This window comes from Periplaneta americana, chromosome 16 (assembly GCF_040183065.1).
Source record: "Periplaneta americana isolate PAMFEO1 chromosome 16, P.americana_PAMFEO1_priV1, whole genome shotgun sequence".
NCBI lineage: Eukaryota > Metazoa > Arthropoda > Insecta > Blattodea > Blattidae > Periplaneta > Periplaneta americana.
The window spans coordinates 160,935,860-160,955,344 of NC_091132.1; the positions used below are offsets into that span (position 1 = coordinate 160,935,860).

Here is a 19,485-nt window from a genome sequence, read left to right on the forward strand (position 1 = left end):
ATATGCGGAGAACACGGATATTTGGAAGTAGGAAAAAATTGTGAACTACGAGTTCAAAATTTATTTGCTAGTACATTTTCCATAATAATATAATATTGAGGTACGGCCTTTCCTTACTTCTCCAACACACAGTTATGCACGCTGTTTCGGGATATGTGCTAAAAAGATACACATTTCAGACAATAACGTTAACAGTCTTGTGACGTTTATGTTTGAGTGCATGGAGAAATAGACATACCAGTTGTGTGGATCACTTAACCTACACGTCACATCATTCAAAGAGGTTCTGGCCAGTAGCCTACATTATGGTGCATGACCCTTTCCACAAACATCGCATACGGTTTGTACACTGTATGCATCGCAATAGATCACGAATACGAAAAAATATTTTAGGCAATGCTTTTATTTAAAACGTTATTTGTCACTATCATTCGTAAGCTTACAGTAGAGCGGCACATAATATTTCTTTTTCATAAACATAACATTCCAATGTCTTCTCACAGTAGCCTGGTAGATGCGTTTTCAGATCTTGCCATTACAAGAGCAATAAATGGTGGAAGGAAATCTATTAAATTCATTCAATGAGATAATGCGAGAAGTTTTGTCAAGGAAGTTTTTAATAAGTCCAATGATTTTAAGAATATGAAACATAACGTGTTGAAACATTGCAAAGAATAGCAGTGCCCTTTGAGATCATTGCTCCAGTGAGGGTGAGTGCAACTAGAATCATGCACTCCCCAAGATTTACGAGAGCAGAATGTAAACAAAAACGTCTCATCAGCTATGTTTCTATAAAATTACTGTACGTCACAATATAATGTATTGAATGAATTAATTATACGGAAATTGTTGGTTTCGAACATTTTTACTATTCAATAACTCTAAATTAATATCATGAGAATTGTTTAACATTCACACTATCTGGATTTCATTCCTTTTTACATATTTAGAAAATACGAGTAGTGAAGATTGTATATTCCTATAAAATAAACTATATCCATTAAAGATTCCTTTACATTTTATATAAAATTCAGCTAACATATAACGAATGCACTCCACTCGTTATTTTTTAATAAATTTAGAATCAATTAAGTTTACAGTATTGTTACGTATTTACAGTATTTTAATTGAAACGTATTTCGTGAGACATTTTTGTTTACAAACTCTCGCAAGTGGAATATTGGTGTTACATACACCTGCACTGCAGAACAATATCCGCAACGACCACTGCAACTTTTTGCAGCGTTGCAACACATTACATTTCGTATGTTCAAAACTACTGAACATATCAAGAAACTTACGTGACAAACCTGGTTCGTATTTAATTCATCTATTACCTCTGAAAAATTATGTAATAGGTTCCCTTATTCCCTGTAACAAAAATTAATATGAAATTAAATTAAATTAAAGACATGCATGATCATTTAATAATCGCGACTGCAAAAAATTCTTTCCACAAACAGAACAGTTGAACGGTTTCTCGGCAGCATGCCGGCGTATATGCGATTTTAAATTTCCGGAATAAGCGAAACTCTTTCCACACACGTTGCACATGAAGGGTTTTTCTCCAGTGTGCAGACGTGAATGCAATTTTAGGCAAGAAGACTGCGAGAAACATTTTCCACAAACCTCACATTTGAACTGTTTGTCACCTATATGAAATCGTGTATGGATCTTTAGACAGCCAGAATAAGAAAAACACTTGCCACAATATTTGCATTTGAAAGGTTTCTCGCCACTATGTACGCGATAATGAGTTTTCAGGACAGACAAATCAGAGAAAAACTTCCCACAATTATCACATTCGAATGGTTTTTCGCCTGTGTGCTTTCGTACATGACTTCTAAGATTTTGCAATTGCGTGAAATACTCTTTGCAGACGTCGCATTTGTATGGTTTCTCGCCAGTGTGGAGACGTGAATGAACTTTTAAAGTTGCTGACTGTGTGAAGCACTTTCCGCAAACATCGCACTTGAAGGGTTTGTCATCTGTATGCAGGCTCACGTGCATTCTTAAATTCCCCGACCGAGAAAAAGTCTTTCCACAAAATTCGCATTTGAACGGTTTGTCGCCTGTATGCTGACGTGTGTGCAAATTCAGGTAAGACGCCTTGGAGAAACATTTTCCACACACGTCGCACTTGAAAGGTTTGTCTCCAGAATGCCAGAGTACATGCGCTTTAAGTTCACTCGATGTAGTGAAACACATTTCACATTGAAGGCATTTGAATGGTTTTTCACCGCTATGTCGTCTTCTATGAAGAGTAACTGATCTCGAGTGCGAAAAACGCTTTCCACAAATTTCGCATTCAAAAGGTTGCTCTCGAGTATGAACCCGTTTATGAACTTTCAGGTGATCTGAATTTGCAAAAAATTTGCCGCAAATATCACACTCGAAAGGTTTCTTGCCACTGTGCAGGAGTTCGTGTCTCTTGAGATTTCCGGATTGCGTAAAAGACACTCCACAAATAACACATTTGAACGGTTTCTCGCCAGAATGGTGACGTGTATGAATTTTTAATGTTCCAGACTGTGAGAAACCTTTTCCACAAACATCGCATTTGAATGGTTTGTCCCCAGAATGCAAAACAGCGTGTATTTTTAAACTTCCAGGCCTTGTGAAACTCCTTCCACATTCGTTGCACTTGAACGGGCATTTGAATGACTTTGTACCAGAATGCAAACCAGCATGTGTTTTAAATTTTTCCAACTTCTGTTCTTCTTGTGTTACACTGATAGAATCAGACGATAACCTATCTCCATGACAGTCTTCAGTGCTGGAAACAAACCGAAGAACTGAGCTATGCAGGAGCCAATAATTTGGTGAAAAACAAGATAGACTCATGGGAATTTCCATTTAACAGTAACAATTAATAGCAGATTTCAGACTTCCCGGATCATACAGGAGCAAGAATTCGAATTTCGAAAAAAATATGTTAGGTCGGAATATCACTGTCTAGTATATACTCACGAAGCTAAATACGTAGTGAATATGCATCCATAGATAGTTGCTAACAACTAGGATCGATAATATCACCTCATTACAGACCATAAGAAATAATACCGGCACAATCAATTGTTCCTAGCACCCTCAGAACTCAAGTTTCGTGACTGGATATACTAGACTGTGGTGATATCTTTGATCTTTGAAACTAAACAGAGACAGTGAATTTCAGAGAACGTGCAAACTGGCATCACAACATACATTCATACCAAACAAATAAGTTTTCGAACGTAAGTCTAGAATACGAGACATATTATTTATCCATGTATGAAAATATAATATTAACAAATATAATTTCATCGTCTGATTGAGGTTCTGGCTGATATGTACATCTATTATTATCTCACTTAATCATGTGCCAGAGGAAGAATAATTGTGTGTATGCATCGGAAGTCTGACTAGTGTAAAATGTAGCTCGTCGGCGATGTATGCAATGGAGGGGGCAGGAACTGGCCACTCTACCACATTATCTCCTGGCCTAGTTGCCTCTTAAGTGGTGCCCTCTGGGTATCAATTGTGAGGTTCAGACCTCTCTTCAGACAGTTACTATACAACAACAATTATAATTTCAATAATACAACATCAGGTTGCGAGGTCCGAGTATGATGATGTAGAGTGTACACTTTATGGCATGTTCGCTGTTAAGCTCTCAAATTAAGGCTAAATTGTGTGGATGATTTTGTGTATATAGGGTGTTTCATAAGCACATGTAAATACCTTGAAGTTATAATGTAAAAGTTAAAGAAATTTGAAATGATCTACGTAATTCATTTATGAAAATAGATAATTTACGAGTTTTGAAGCAATACTTAATGTAATATCTTTCCAGGCACAATATGAGGTCAGTACAAATCATAGCACGAGACATGTCAGCAAACATAGATGCTTGTTATTGCTACAATTCACTGCACTTGATTCAGACATCAGTCAACATTTTTATGTTTACACTGTACATGCATCACTGTTGTAGCTACTGCCATCAACATTACTGTTAAAACCTTAATTTTATATTGCGTTTTATCCCTACTTTGCTGCATATATCTCTAAAAAAATTCTGCACTGAGAGATAAGCTTTTAGTTCGTAATGTATTTGTTATCGTGATGTATTTGTTATAACTAATTTGCCACATTAACTACGAAATAAAGCTGTATCTAAAAAAGTGTCTAAGGATGTCTTAACCTCATTTGTACCTCTACATAACATTCACAAAGTATTTACATATTCTCATGTCGTATATCCTGTCAAAATATTATATTATGTATTGCACCCCAACTCCAAGACGAATGACCTCCATAAATACACTTTCCACAAACATCACAACTAAACTGCTTCTCGCCAGTGTGCATCATAAATTGTGTTTTAAGATTTGAAGTATTTCAAAAACAATTCCCACACACATCACAACATATTGGTTTGGCGACACACGCGTGAATGCCTGCCGAGATTTGCCAATTGCGAAAAACTCTTTCCACATACGTCACAACAGAATGGCTTCTCACCCGTGTGTACGAGAGAATGCAAATTCAAACGACCGGAGCGCGAGAAACTCTTTCCACAGATGTCACAAGTGAATGGTTTCACGCCTGAGTGTATGCTTGAATGCATATCGAGATATTTCGAGAAAGCAAAACACTTTCCACAAACGTTACATGTGAATGGCTTCTCGCCAGTGTGCAACACTGAATGTGTTTTAAGACTGTAAGATGATGCAAAACATTTCCCACACACGTCACAACAGAATGGTTTCGCGCCTGTGTGGATTCGTGAATGACTCTCGAGATGTGCGAACCGCGAAAAACTCTTTCCACACACGTCACAACTGAATGGCTTCTCGTTTGTGTGCACGCGTGAATGCCGTTTGAGACAGTCGGAGCTTGAAAAGCACTTTCCACAAACGTCACAACTGAATGGTTTCCCGCCTGTGTGCACGCGTGAATGCCTCTCGAAATTGCCCAAGCGCGAAAAACTCTTTCCACACAAATCACAACTGAATGGCCTCTCATTGTTGTGCAAGAGTGAATGCCTCTTGAGATCGTTCGACGTTGAAAAAAACTTTCCACAAACGTTACAACTGAATGCTTTCGCACCTGTATGCTCGAGTGAATGTCTGCGGAGGTTTCCCAATTGTGAGAAACTCTTTCCACAAACGTCACAACTGAATGGCCTCTCGTTAGTGTGCACGCGTGAATGCCTCTTCAGATCGTAGGACTTTGAAAAGCACTTCCCACATACGTCACAACTGAAAGGTTTCTTGCCAGTGTGCACCATTGTATGCACTTTAAAATGATCAGATCTTGCAAAACACTTTCCACACACATCGCAATTGAATTGCTTGTTACATTTGTGTACGAGGTAATGGCTTTTGAGTCTTGCAAATTCGAGAAAAGACATTCCGCAAATGTCACAATCGTATATCTTGCTGTCGTTCTCTTCAGGAATATTTTCACAGAATCTTGCAAGTCCACTACTATGGCTAACTGCAACACTAATAATTATAACTGTCATTAGTGGTAAGAATGTTTAAATTTCCGATTAGGAAATATATACGCCATAAGCAAAGTAATAGAGGATAAATTGATAATAGACTTTCACGTTCAGTTCTGTAAAGATTAACTTAAAAAATTAAGCAATAATAGTAATTACAATAATCATAACAGGAATAATGAAATAAATGGTAATAATGATAATAATAATAATAACAATAATAATGATAATTCATATATTTATTAATATCGATGAGATGGACAACAGACATTCGCAAATAAAGTCCATGAGAGTGACACAATTAATACAATAAAAGTAACAACTATTGTACAAATTAAATAATTGTGATAATAATAATAATAATAATAATAATAATAATAATAATAATAATAAATGTAGTACTAATGGATGTATTGGTAGTAGTAATATCTGTAGTATATTCAGCAAAAATGTAATAATACTAATAATAATAATAATAATAATAATAATAATAATAATAATAATAATAATAATGCCAAGCTTGGCTCATTACTAAATTTTCTTAGATTGTATTTATTACAATATATATTTTATGTATCTTAACACGATTCAATTGAGCGTAGTTAAAATTTGAATAAAATAATAGATTGCTAAGCTAACGTACTACTGCTGCATGCTAAATCAATACACTCTCGTTGTTTGTTAATTCTCTGAGATGAAAATGAATGTGTACATAAATATCATTTTAAGAATTCCAGGAAACGAATATATAGAATAGCCTATAAAGTTTTCTGTGCATAGGAAAATATATTAATCTTACCAGTCTTCTATTTACTCAGAACTTACTCTTATAACATTATAGCATTATATCCATCTAGAGAAAGTACACTTTCCAAAGGTGAAATAAATATTAAATATACAAATCGGTTAACTTATCTTCCGATATTACTTCATGCAATCATACAGAAACATTCTCTATAGGCTATGTTTCATAGCTTTCGATTGTTGTTGTCTAAGGCCCCTTATAGGCGAAGTCATTTGTTTTCATTTCATTACACTGCCTCTGATGGCACTGTATTTTAATTTTAAAACTCATTTATCTCATTAAAATTTGCAAAGAATAAAACTTATCGGAAATCATTTTTAAAGAACCTTTTAATATGTAACATATTTCACAAAAATCAATAATAAGCGACATATATCGATTTATTTAATTCAGGATACCTTATAACCCACTTTTAAATAACGTATTTTGAATGTCATATAGCCTAACATCTAAGCTACAACGAACATAATATATATTGCAATTTTCATAGAAATCCGTTCATTCATTAGTGCGTGAAAAGGTAACAAACATCCAGACAGACCGACAGACAGACTTACATACAAACAAAAAGTTCAGAAAAGCGATTTTCTGTTTGAGGATGGTTAATTATACACATGTTAACACCAATTATATTTGGAAAATCGAAAAATTTTGTTTACAGTTTTATTATTAGTATAGATTATGGTAGTAATGGTCGTAGTAGCAGCATAAGTAACAATACTAATGGTAATAATAATAATAATAATAATAATAATAATATAACAATAATAATAATAATAATAATAATAATAATAATAATAATAATAATAATAATAATAATAATAATTTTGAAACTTGTAAATCCAGGCAGTGAAAACCTCCCACATTTGTTTGCTTACTTGTACACAGGATCTGTGTTAAATCTATAGAAGACAAGTAGGAGTGGAAGCAGGAGGACAACGTAGATGTTATCAACAAATTTCTATTACAAATTCGAGGACAAACTTAAGAAATTAAGGGAAACCATTTTTCCTGGGTACACACAATTGCAAAATGAAACAATTCCATTAATTGGCCTGCATTAAACGTGATAAGGTGAAGGCAGGTCTATGCTTTGGTATTTCCTTGAATGGCAGAAACTTCAGCATCAATGGTTGTAGTGGTATAGCAGTGGTAAATCATTTATTGGTGATAGTTATTCGAAATATTATAATTATGCTACTCGCCCCCACAAAGTACACTTTCATCTAAACAATAATCATACCGTATTAAAACTAAAAATATATTTATTTTGTCATGATATAAATACAAAGTGAAACTAACGTCAAATAAGGACTCATGTATTTCACTCACCTCTCAGTCAAGACTTCATTCTCTTCTCCTGTCAGTTCCGGTTTGCACTCATCACTCACTTCAGCCAATTCACATGAATTTTCCTGCACATCAAGATTTTGCAAAACAGACACATAGGACAATAATAGATGCACTATTAATGCATGATAGTCTAAACACTCCATAGATTTAAAAAAAAAATCGTACCCAATGCAATATACAATATAAGCTTTCTTGGCAAAACCATGATAAGAATAAATAAATGCAAAAGAATTGCAAACAAAAAAAGTATCGTGTAGTAAGTAAATGTTGCACAACCACTGAGTTAATTGAAAGTTTAAGGGACAATGATGGTGGGTAGTAAGAAAGCATTCGTTAGCAACTAATGGAACAATAAGTTCGAAAGACGCGTTCCAAGAAATATTTTTAGTGATACTGATCCGCTAAAGGATTCACTAACTTAGAGATCAGATTTCTTTCATACAATAATATTTATTCCTCCGTTAGACAGTCGCCTTGCGTACATTTGAATTGGCGAGTAATTTAATATTTTTGGTTCATCATAATGTTAAATTTGTGACATTCAGGCATGCGATATTTTGTGGAATAGGCCTATATACAGGTTATTCCATATCAAATCGACCGAAATATAGAGAAAATTCACCTTGCAAAAATTTAAATACAATGAAACTTTTTCTGTCCGTAGATAACTGTGATATAATGCTTTGTACAAAGTTTGAGGCATCAGAACTTAATAGTGTTTAAATTTATCGTATTTTCATAAAATCAGCAAATTTAAACTGTTGTGGCTCCGAAACCCTTTCACCCAATGATCAAAATCATGGTTTACTTTGATGCTGAGAAGTTAAAGTTTATATTGACATATATACAGATTTTCTTAGTTTTTATGGGAATGGAGAAATTTAGATTTTTCTTCATTAAGACGCCTTAGTCCACGAAAAAAAAAATTTAAAATATATGGTTAAATTCCGCATTGAAAGTACAAATAAACACATAGTTTTACTGATGATATGTTGATAAGAAAGTACTGAAAATATGAAATAAAAAAATAAATAGTACGCGCGTGAACTAACCTGCTGACTGTGAGATGGGAGGTAGTCGAGACAAGCAAGGCCAGGAGACAAACGAGTCATATTTCTTCTAGCAGTGATGGCTGGGCTAGCTTTATCACAAGTTTTCACAAACACAGGAGTAAAATGTCGCCCAATGCTCGCTTATCTTCAGCTCTCGGCCAGTGCGTGTGGTACTGCATCTTTCGAGTCTAGGCGTGTGAAAATAATTTATTTAATACCCTCGAAACTTATTGCCGAGCCACTAAGCAAACAATGCCGAATCCCTCTTATTAATGCAAGGTTCTTTCTCAATATTTTTTACATTTTTACAAATGGCCAAACAGCCTAAAAGCAAGTAAAGTTAGATTATCTATCTCTCTGTGTACAATGAAAATAAGGATTACTTCTTAACATAACCTACCAAATGTCAGCTTCAAAATAAGCTCTCGTTCAATGTTCTGCAGTAAATGGTTCCAGAGTTCTGAGCGCTGAAAGAGGCTTGTTTTTATAAACTACGCAAAATTTGACGCTCAATAATATGAAAACCGTTTGACTTTCGATAGTATATTTTTCAAAATGCACTCCCCTCAGCACCTTGTATAAGTAGGGAAAAAATTAGAGCATAAAAAAATGCAAGGTTTTTTACTGATCGATTTCATATAGAATAGCCTATATACAAGATATTATAATAATATTGCATACTAATGGCTAAAAAGTGATACCTCGTATCTCTACATTTGCAGGTAAATAAAATAAAAAAGCGTGGAAATTATTTTCTCAAAATAGACAAACTTCTTATATGTTTCTACTTTGCATGATCTTCTATATGAGAACAAAATATCAGTAGCCTACACCGTCTAATTTTGTGAACACAATTATAATGTAGTTAATCTAAATAATACCAACGTAGTTAAACTAAATTACCATTTTTTAGATAGAGGTATATTATTCTTAGCTATCGATATGCGATAAATTGATTAAATATTTTTATACTTATTCATTTATTCATTAATTCTTTGATTAGTGAAGTTATTATTTTTTTCTTTATTACAGGCTCTATTTCGTCTGAGGAAGAATTTATTTGCCCTGTAGACTGTCTTTCTATTTTCTATCAAATTAATGTACTCATGCGCTCTTTCTAATAACAAATTTGTCATATATGAAGAGTTCATGGCAAGAATGATGGATGTCACTTTCTCGTCGAAAATGAACCAAGACTGCCAATGCATAGCTTAAGACATATAGAATGTACGTAGAGAGTTATATGACAATAGTACTGATAGTCATTGTCCAGTAATGATCGGAAAATCACAGTTAAGCTTTAAGTGCTAAGCATTTCAAACTTTCAATAGCTTCTCCTGCAAAATGTATTCCAAATGACATCCATCATTCTTGCAGTGGACCCTTTATTTATCATCCTCCCTGAAACATCTGTTCCTCATTTCTTTCTCCTTAGTATTAGTCTATATTTACTGCGAATTTTGACAACAATAAAAGCAATGCCTCATATCAGTCTAAAAGGCGACGTTCACTTTTATTCATTCACGTCCTATTACGTCACTTGTGAAATCCAAAGCTGCTTGTTTAACGATCCAATTACTAGTGGCCCATTATTTCCTCTTCTGCAACCCGACTATCCACTAACTTTAAAGCTCCGCTAACTAAAGGAGGAAAACATTATTTATAGGTCAGTTTTCTTGCTAACCACATTTCAAGATGCTCACAGGTGTGAACCAGGTAGATGTCAGCAACTGATCCAATGTATAGGGTAAAGTCGGTAATGGCAAAATATTATGAAGAATGTGAGGATCTATCAGGCATTTGTGGATTAAGGCAAATTAAATTGGACTAAAACACGGAGGGTTAAAAATGTTATCATTGGCGATGCAAACATCAAAATTATTATGGTTTACAGAACACTGAAAAATGCAGTGTCTACAACAAAAATGAAGTAGAAAAGATTTACTACTGACTACAGGATGAAGAAATTTAAAGGATGAAAGTAACAATCATCGTATCCCCTGTTGAACTGCCTGTAGTCAGTAAATAACAGAGAGAGAACTAGCGACCAACACACTTCATAAACTGCACTCACCTCAGCTTCATTCTTCACGATGGGAAAGTCTACTGACACTGCAGCTTCCTCATATGTCATCTCTGATTTCACATCATATCTGTGGTCAATACATTCTGTTTTTATTTTAGTTAAGATAACGTCTAATAAATTTCCTTCCTGCAAAATAAATAAAAAAATTAAATGAGCAATACATCATATAAAGTTGAAGACCTACACGAGAGATCCGAGGCTATTTATGAAGTCCGTCCACACTATTATTAATACTGAAATCAACGAATACAGGTGTATCAATTTCAAAAACTTGCAACGCAACATAGAATGCTATTAATTAAACAAGAATTTTATTCAATCATATGACTTACTTTAATGTAAATTATGCAATTATAAATTTATCTTATATGTTTAAAAATGTTAATGTATTCGCCATTCAGTATGGAATCTTCAGACATTGATAATTAGAGACATCCTGTGAAAAAATACATTGAATCAAAATTGTACTGAAGATTTTTACATTATGTCAAAATATAGATTGTTGATGTCAATATTAAAAACATAAAAAAACGGTGAAATACTTAAGTGCACCAATTAAAATCAAAATTTTAAATACTGGTATGCACATTTAATCGGAATTAAGTTAAGTAACCATATCATATTACGCTAAAATAAATGTACATGAATATTGTTAATCAAATGCGTATAACACTTGTATTTCCGTATTAAGAATAACTTAAAAAGAATGCGAAAATTGCATTTGAATGTGTTACGTACATAAAAAAAATCGTTACGGACTACTATTTAAATAATCTAGAATTATTAAATATGCACATTTTTACAAAAACAAAATCAGACTAAATTACAACCAATCATAACAAAGTCATTTAATTGAACTACGATGTGACCACTATGTGTGGACGAGAAGTTGTTCAAGTGTGTTGATTGTGAAATATATTACGAATCCATTTCAATGAATAATAAATTTTGTATTTAAATGTGTTATGTAATTCAAAAGATATGCCTATCATTTATGCTATATTGTATTATACTGAAACCAAGATATAAAATTAAACTTAGTACATTTTTACATCACATTAACTTGCATTTCACCATGTCACAAAAAAGAACGCGCCTAACGAAGAGTTAAAAAACCTCCAAAAAGACTATCCAACTCAAAAAGCAGTAGCAATGCCCAGTAGATGATCTAAGAGGCCCGATTAGGATTCAAGCACTCCTGCTTATGTAAAACAACTATTAGAAACAAAGAGTAGGTAGCGCTACGATTAGACTGTCTCAGTCAGAGATAATATTACAGCCTTCAAGATGGCGGTAGTTTGTCATAGCCGACGAAACAGAACCAGTTTGAACTTATTTATTCATTTGTTATTGAACATAACAGGCAAAGCCCAATTATAATGTTCAAGACTGACAAACTTATTTATAAACATAAACAAGGAAAAGAAAACATAGCCTACTCTTATTAAAAACCGAAACAAAATAGAATAGAGGGAAAGAAAATAAAATGAAATCAAGGCGTGAAAGTAGCTTCAAATTAACTAAAATCATATTTTGGAAATTGTGATAAATTATTCTCTATATTTGAAAATTCATATTGAAAATATCAACATTCGAATGAGTATATAACTTATTGCATATTGTAACATTTGGCTATCTGTGGAAATTTCGTGCGATTCAGTATTTGCCTTTGGTATGAAAAATAAATTTCGAAATTTTGTATTATGCTTGCGTGCATATAATGTTATTTAATATAATAAAGCAACACTGTATAATTTATTGTTAATAATTTTATCAAGAAAGTTTAAAGACTGAGAATTTCGTCTATTTCGAAACTAGTAATATATAAATGTTGAAGCTTTGTAGCATAACTCTCAAAAGTAGGATAATTATTACAAAGTCTATAATATAACCAGTTTAGAAATTTATTTTGTATTTTTCCTAGTAACTGCTGGCAACTGGTTTCCAGATAAACACACCATACTCTAATCTAGATCGAACAATGGAATTACACAAAATTATTATAGTTTTGACTTTGAATTTACAAGAATTTCTCATAACAAAACCTGAACTTTTATAGGACAAATTTATAATATTCTTAATATGACTATGAAATATACAATTACTGCTAAATAATATACCTAAATATCTCTGGTTCTGCTAGTAAAAGTTTGGCTCTATTTCAATTGAAAATTTAGTTTTTTTTCTTTAATTTTGAAAATAACGTAAGTAAGCACTTATTAATATTAAATATTAATAATTTAATATTAATACCCGAAATATGTAAGTTTGTAATATTTTTTGAAGTACCTTAAAAATAAGACATAGTTTTAATTCCTTTATAGAATTTAATGTCCCGCGCCGTGGCATCGCGGTCTAAGGCATCTCACCTAGGACTCGCGTTACGGAATGCGCGCTGGTTCGAGTCCTCATGGGGGAAGAAATTTTCTCATGAAATTTCGGCCAGTGTATGGGACCGGTGCCAACCCAGCATCGTGATGCACTTGGGGAGCTACGATAGGTAGCGAAATCCGGTTTCGAATACCAGCTATAACGGCTGGGGGATCATCATGCTAACCACACTATACCTCCATTCTGGTTGGATGATCGTCCACCTCTGCTTCGATATGTGGGCGTGAGGCCAGCAGCCGGTTGGTCGGTCTAGGCCCTTCACGGGCTGTAGCGCCACGGATTATATATAGAATTTAATAACATCGGCAAATAATAAAATTTTAGAATGTTGTACACAATTCACGATATCATTAACAAACGATAAAAACAATAATGGACCAAGATTAAAAGCTTGAGTCCATAGAAAACTTAATGTGGCAGTGAATGCTACAGTTGTAGATCAAACACTGTCATACTTCCTAAACTACAAATTTGTGCAGGAATGTATATGGATAAACCAAGAAATTGAAACGGCAAATACTGGCTCATCCAGGAGGTTGACAGTCTTGCGATGTTTGGGAGGCTTCCGATCTGAAAGTTCTTGTTTCCACACAGACAATGGCTTACCTGATTGCACTCATCTTGACTTACTGATTTATAACACAGTTAAAATAACTCTTTGTTTAAACCTGAGCTCTTATCAGTTGTGAATTTCAAATGAAGCCGAATGAAGCCAGCTTCAGCAAAAATAAACACTTCTAGAAATTATATGTTGCAGGACCCCTCGTAATTCTTCACGTTAATTGACCCTTCAATAACATTGATATGCTGTTTAGCAGTTATCTGAACTTGATGCAATATGTACTGTTACGTAACATCATACATATTGGACAGACAACAAGAAAAATATATCACCTATACACAATGCAATATATTAACTTATTCCACAATTGAGACATCTGGCCGACGTCTACAGATGACCAGAATTCAAAACAAAGGTTAATGTTATATTAAATGATATAACTGATTCAGTTTTAAAATGCTTCAGAGTTGTTCTAAAAATCGATGGAATTACAAAAATCCCCAGATTTTTATATTTATAATAGTTCTCCTGAAGATACATATTCACATAACTTGTTTGTAAAAATATGTTTTAATGGGAAATAAAATTATATATTTACGATTGGCATATCACATTCACAAGTTACAACTTCGTTTATTCTGTTTCATCACGTACAAGAAAAATATTTTGTTACTTTGATATAACCTCCCCAGCTATAAATGAAGAATTTAGAAGAAAAAAAAGTAATTGCTTTCAATATACCTCAGATAAAAGCTTCCCCTCTTCTGTATCTGCGTTATCACTTGTTTGTATAGCAAGTGGGTCGGAGTCAGGTTCCATCTTCATCAAGTCATCCATTACGACTGAAAAAGGGAATTAAATAACTTAACCTGCAGAAAGAAAGCGATTCGGATAGACTTACTGGCTTGGTAATTAATCATTCTACATCTGCGTAGAGTGAGTATTTCTATGTATGCGAGCGCGAACATATACAGCACTAATTAACACAAAAACAAATGAAAGTGTAGATGAACATGTGAGTATAGGGCAAAGTTACAGTAACTGTTTTACAAAACAAACCATACGATTGACGACATAGTTTATCACAAAGTTTCACGTCCGATCTGCTAGTTCGAACAGAATCACAGTGCGGTTTTATGACAAATTTGAGGTACAATTTAACATCGCCGTGGTCCGTAATAATTGATATGGCTCATAAACATAATTTTTAGAATATAAGAAAGAAACATGAATACTATTTGCCGTTCTTAAAAATAAAATTGAAAATAATAGTAATAATAAAAACTGCATACAATAGAAATTTTCCCGTAATTTCAAACTGGTAAGCGTGTAACACAAAGAGAATACATGTAATAAATAATCTGGGAATAATTAATATTTATACGAAATTTCAAACTGTTAAGAGAGTAATACAAATAGAATAAGTGTAATAAAAATTCTGCACCTTATGGGAAAATTAATTACACGTTTTAAATGAAAATACAGTATGTACCTGTATCCCTTTTTTTACAGTAATATGCAAAGAGTTAAATATATACCTCTAGGACAAGTAGATGTATAGCACAATGGATTGTAAGCCATGAAGGAAAGTTTTCGGACGTCGTTTCCTCCAAACATTTTGTGGAATACAATGCAATAGTATATTACCTACTTACTGCTCATTGAAAAAAATCACATTTACATACCTGTTTTCAGCTGTCAGTTTTAAGCACTGCTGAAGGCCAAACTAGAATAGAATGATAAGAACTGATACGGCAAATTCTTATTAGTATATTTCTTACAAAGTGCAGTAAAGATAACTTCATACCTATTCACATAGAAGACCGTGACACATTGGCTTCTGGATTACTTACGACCAGAAATATTAAGATTGTAAACTGGATACATATACCTGTATACAAATTCATCCAGACTAAGGTTTTCCTAAACCTCTAAAACAAATATCGGGTTGAGCCCTATAAGAAAACACCACGACCCTACATTCCTTTGCCCATAAAGATTCCGTTGATTTTGCAAACAATTTTCGACATAGATGCATTTGCTTAGCTTAAGAAGTTAATTAACTTCTTAATTTAGTTAGTTAACTTCTTAATTAAGAAGTTATATTGCCTTAAATCAATATCAGCGAGGATTTATGGCTCTGCCTGGCACGCATATAAATTCAATTGTTAATGGTTGTCTTCAATCAGCAAAAATATTTAAAAAAAAATTGCTGTATTGTATTTGTTGATGTATCTAAGGCCTTCGACTCCATCGGACATGAAAATATAAAAAGAGCCCTTCAGCATGCATGCATTCCACGGAATCTCTACAATTTAATTTCTTCTTCGTTATCAGCCAATACTATTCAAATTGAATCAAATTTTCAAAAAACAAAACCTATAGCGTTAAATTGTGGCGTAACACAGGGTTCTCCGTTATCACCCATATTATTTAATTTGGCAATCAATCATGTGATGCAAAATCTGACATTATGGCATTTCTACTAAATATGGCTATTCTTTATCAGATCAACTACCTCATTTGTCTGCGCTAGCCTTCGCTGATGACCTTGCTTTAATTGGTAGCACTAAAGCAAATGCGACATCGCTTGTGGATTTAGCTGAAAGTAGCTTAACTGAAATTGGTCTTCACATAAATCCAGCTAAAAGCAAGGCAATAGTTTTACAAAAGGGCAAGCTCTGTGCAGATGACATTATCTCTTTACAAGGGTCTGTTATTTCTTCGTTGCATGATAAAAGTGAGCCTATCCGATATCTCAGAATAGATTTCACAGAGCAAATCTCCTTTAATAAAAACAATACTATCAAAAACTTATCTTCAGACTTGGATGGACTCGTCCGAACAAAATTATTAAAATCAGACCAAAAATTAAAAATCATAAACGAATATATATGGCCTGGTTTGATTTACCCTCTACGATGTGCTCCATTACCTCAGTTATCATATACATTCTTACGAGATCTTGACAAAATTATTAGAAGTGCTGTGAAGGAAACTATGATGCTGCCCGATGATACGCCAAATTCAATGTTATACGCAAGTAAAAAAGTCCGAGGTTTGGGAATTCTTTGTGCAGAGTGGGAGGCCAGCATTCAACATTACAACATTTGTAATCGTCTTCACCGTATTAATGATATGCATCTTAACTTTGTAAGGAACCTGCACCTTGAACAGCAACTGAGTTTACGTAGATTAACCATCAATAAGTCTTCTATTGCTCCCAACACTAAAGGTCGGCAATTGAGGGAGATCTTGCGGAACAGAAGTTTTGAATCTTGGTGTAAATTACCTCATAAGGGCAAAGGTGTTATCCTGTATTCTGAGTGCCCCAAGGCAAATTCCTGGATGTCATCAAAAGCAAATTTATCAATTTCAGGATACATCAATGCAGTTAAAATGTCCAGCAATCTATCTGCGGTTAGATCTGTGCCCGGCAGAAGTTTCAACACAACCCGTTGTCGCCATCCCGGCTACAATGAGACGGAAACTCTTGGTCACGTGTTGGGATTCTGTCGAAAAACGGAGCTGCTGCGCAACAATCGACACCATAAGGCCAGGACCGGTATTGATGATGTCCTCAAGCGTCGCGGATGGGAAGTACACGAATAGGTCCACTGTGCTTCATCCTTAGATTCGAACAGAAGAACAGATATTGTAGCCATCCACAGGACTCAATCTAAGGGATTAGTCCTTGATCCTACAATCCGGTTCGGGAGGGATGCCCTACAGGCACAACACGTTGATGAGGAGAAGAAATCCATTTATGAGTCCTGCATCCCTTATCTAAGTGAGAAATATAACATTCCCACTAGTCAGTGGAGTATTTCTGGTCTTTTGTTTGGTGCACGTGGCACACTCCCTAAATTCACATGTGATATTTTAAAAGCACTCGGACTCCGATTTTTTTAAATTCAAAAAATTTTGTTGAATGTTCTTAAGGATTCAATCCAAATATTACATTACCATTTATATTTTGGCCACTGATGATTCTGTTGGGTTTGCATTTCTCTGAATTTTTACTAAACACTTCCTGTCTTTCTAAATTATTCTGTAGTGCTTTTATTCTGGATCTTTATGGTCACCCTTATTGAGGACAGATTATTTTCTTTAAATATTTATATATTATCTTGTTATTTGACTTTATTCGCACAGGGGACTTTTACAGTTCAGACTTACAAATCCAGGTGTTTCTTCTGGCGGTCTTGGCTCATTCTTCGAACATCACACTTGTCATATGAGCGAGTTTGCTGGACTCCACTGGCACTGTGAAGGGACAAAGTACCTACCTTTGCAATGTGCAGACTTACATCTTCCGGCGTTTCTTCTTGTGATTCTTAACTCAGCTTCTCTAACGACTCCCCCACCCCCTCTGTTCTGTGTAACTATTGCGTCACGTCTGTTTTCGGCTGTTTCCCCTTCAACATTTTTTTTCAGTGGTGCAGTGAAACCACACTGAGACAAGTGGCGAACAGGCTTGGAGCTTACATATTCAGTTTTTCTCAGCCCCAAACTCTCTTTTAACTCAATTCGTCCACGGCTATATACAAATGCTGCAAAAAAAACGTGACGTGTTACTTCCATAGTATTCCCACTCATGAATCGCGTCTACATGACTCCTAATTAACATGGCAAATGGAGGTTTAGGCGAAAGAAAAACTTCTTTTAATAAAATGTCTGTTTAATTTTACTATTATTATAGCGAAATAGTGTGCTGCATTCGGCTGTAAATCAGGACTGGATGCAACTTCTGAGGAAGGAGATTCTTCTGAGTGTAAGTTTAGGTTTTACCATTAACAGTAGAAGCAGAGCATAGTGCAATGGGTGACGAAATTGACAGTGTCTGTCTATTCTTATAGGAAAGTTCACAGTATAATTTTCTAAAATCTTTTGACGTATTTTAGAAGAAGAGAGTGCAGGAAAAAAATGGTAACGAATATAATCATTTTGAGGTCGATATAAGGCTTTAAAATAACAATTTTTACTTAGAGTTAGGAGTGTCTGAATACGCCTGTAATGAGCTACAGATTCTCCACATTGCTGTCTTGTAACGGCAGGTAAATGTCTAGTATATATTTGATTACGTTGCTCTAGGGCTCTATGGAGAGCATTGAGAGTAGATAAAGCAATTTATATATCTTGATCACACTACTTTTAACACTGTATCACTTCGGAATATGTATGAAAAGTACTTTCTTGTGTTAAATTTCAACGTACCTTGTTAGCATGTTTCCACCTATTTTCGGTCATCTTCTGAACTGGTCGGAACGACCGAAAATAGGTCGATAAATGTTAATAAGGTACGTTAAAGTTTAACACAAGAAACTACTTATCATACATATTCTAAAGCAATATCTTATTACGTGTCAATTACAATTAAAAAACTACAGATAGAATGAGACAAATAATTAATCAGATTTAACTTTGTGAATCTGAAAGAGTAAATAACAGTGTTGATAAGAAATTATCAAAAGTCTTCAGCCAATGTGTCCATACTTCATTAAGTGAATCAGAACGAGATCAGCGTCATCTGGTGTGAGATATTTACCCATAATGATAATAGTTATTTTATTGTTTAAATTGTAATGAAAATACATACTGTAATATATTTGTTCACGCTTTGGTCAACAAAAGCTCTAGGCCCACATCCGGTTTAACTAGTATAACCAAACTGTTCCTAACGGTATGACAGTAACTGAGTAACAAATAAGTGAATATAAGCAGGTTCCTAAAGTAGGACTACATCAT

The 19,485-nt window shown here is 34.2% G+C and overlaps 2 protein-coding genes across 3 annotated transcripts in view; both read right to left on the bottom strand.

Moving 5' to 3' along the window:
• The window catches only part of LOC138691651 (zinc finger protein 235-like), a 146,244-nt gene that overhangs the window by 105,196 nt on the left and 21,563 nt on the right, over positions 1-19,485 (bottom strand). The window lies entirely within an intron of this gene.
• Positions 47-15,557, bottom strand: LOC138691648 (zinc finger protein 234-like). 2 transcript variants are annotated; one of them, XM_069813834.1, is made up of 5 exons: positions 15,423-15,557; positions 14,479-14,579; positions 10,773-10,910; positions 7,626-7,708; positions 47-2,776 (listed from the first exon to the last, which is right to left on the bottom strand). In XM_069813834.1, the coding sequence occupies exons 2-5, from the start codon at positions 14,572-14,574 to the stop codon at positions 1,405-1,407; spliced, it is 1,689 nt and encodes a 562-aa protein (XP_069669935.1). In that variant the 5' UTR covers positions 14,575-14,579; positions 15,423-15,557; the 3' UTR covers positions 47-1,404. The 2 variants fall into 2 exon arrangements, with proteins under 2 accessions (XP_069669935.1, XP_069669937.1); XM_069813836.1 differs by lacking the exon at positions 47-2,776 and adding an exon at positions 2,852-5,489.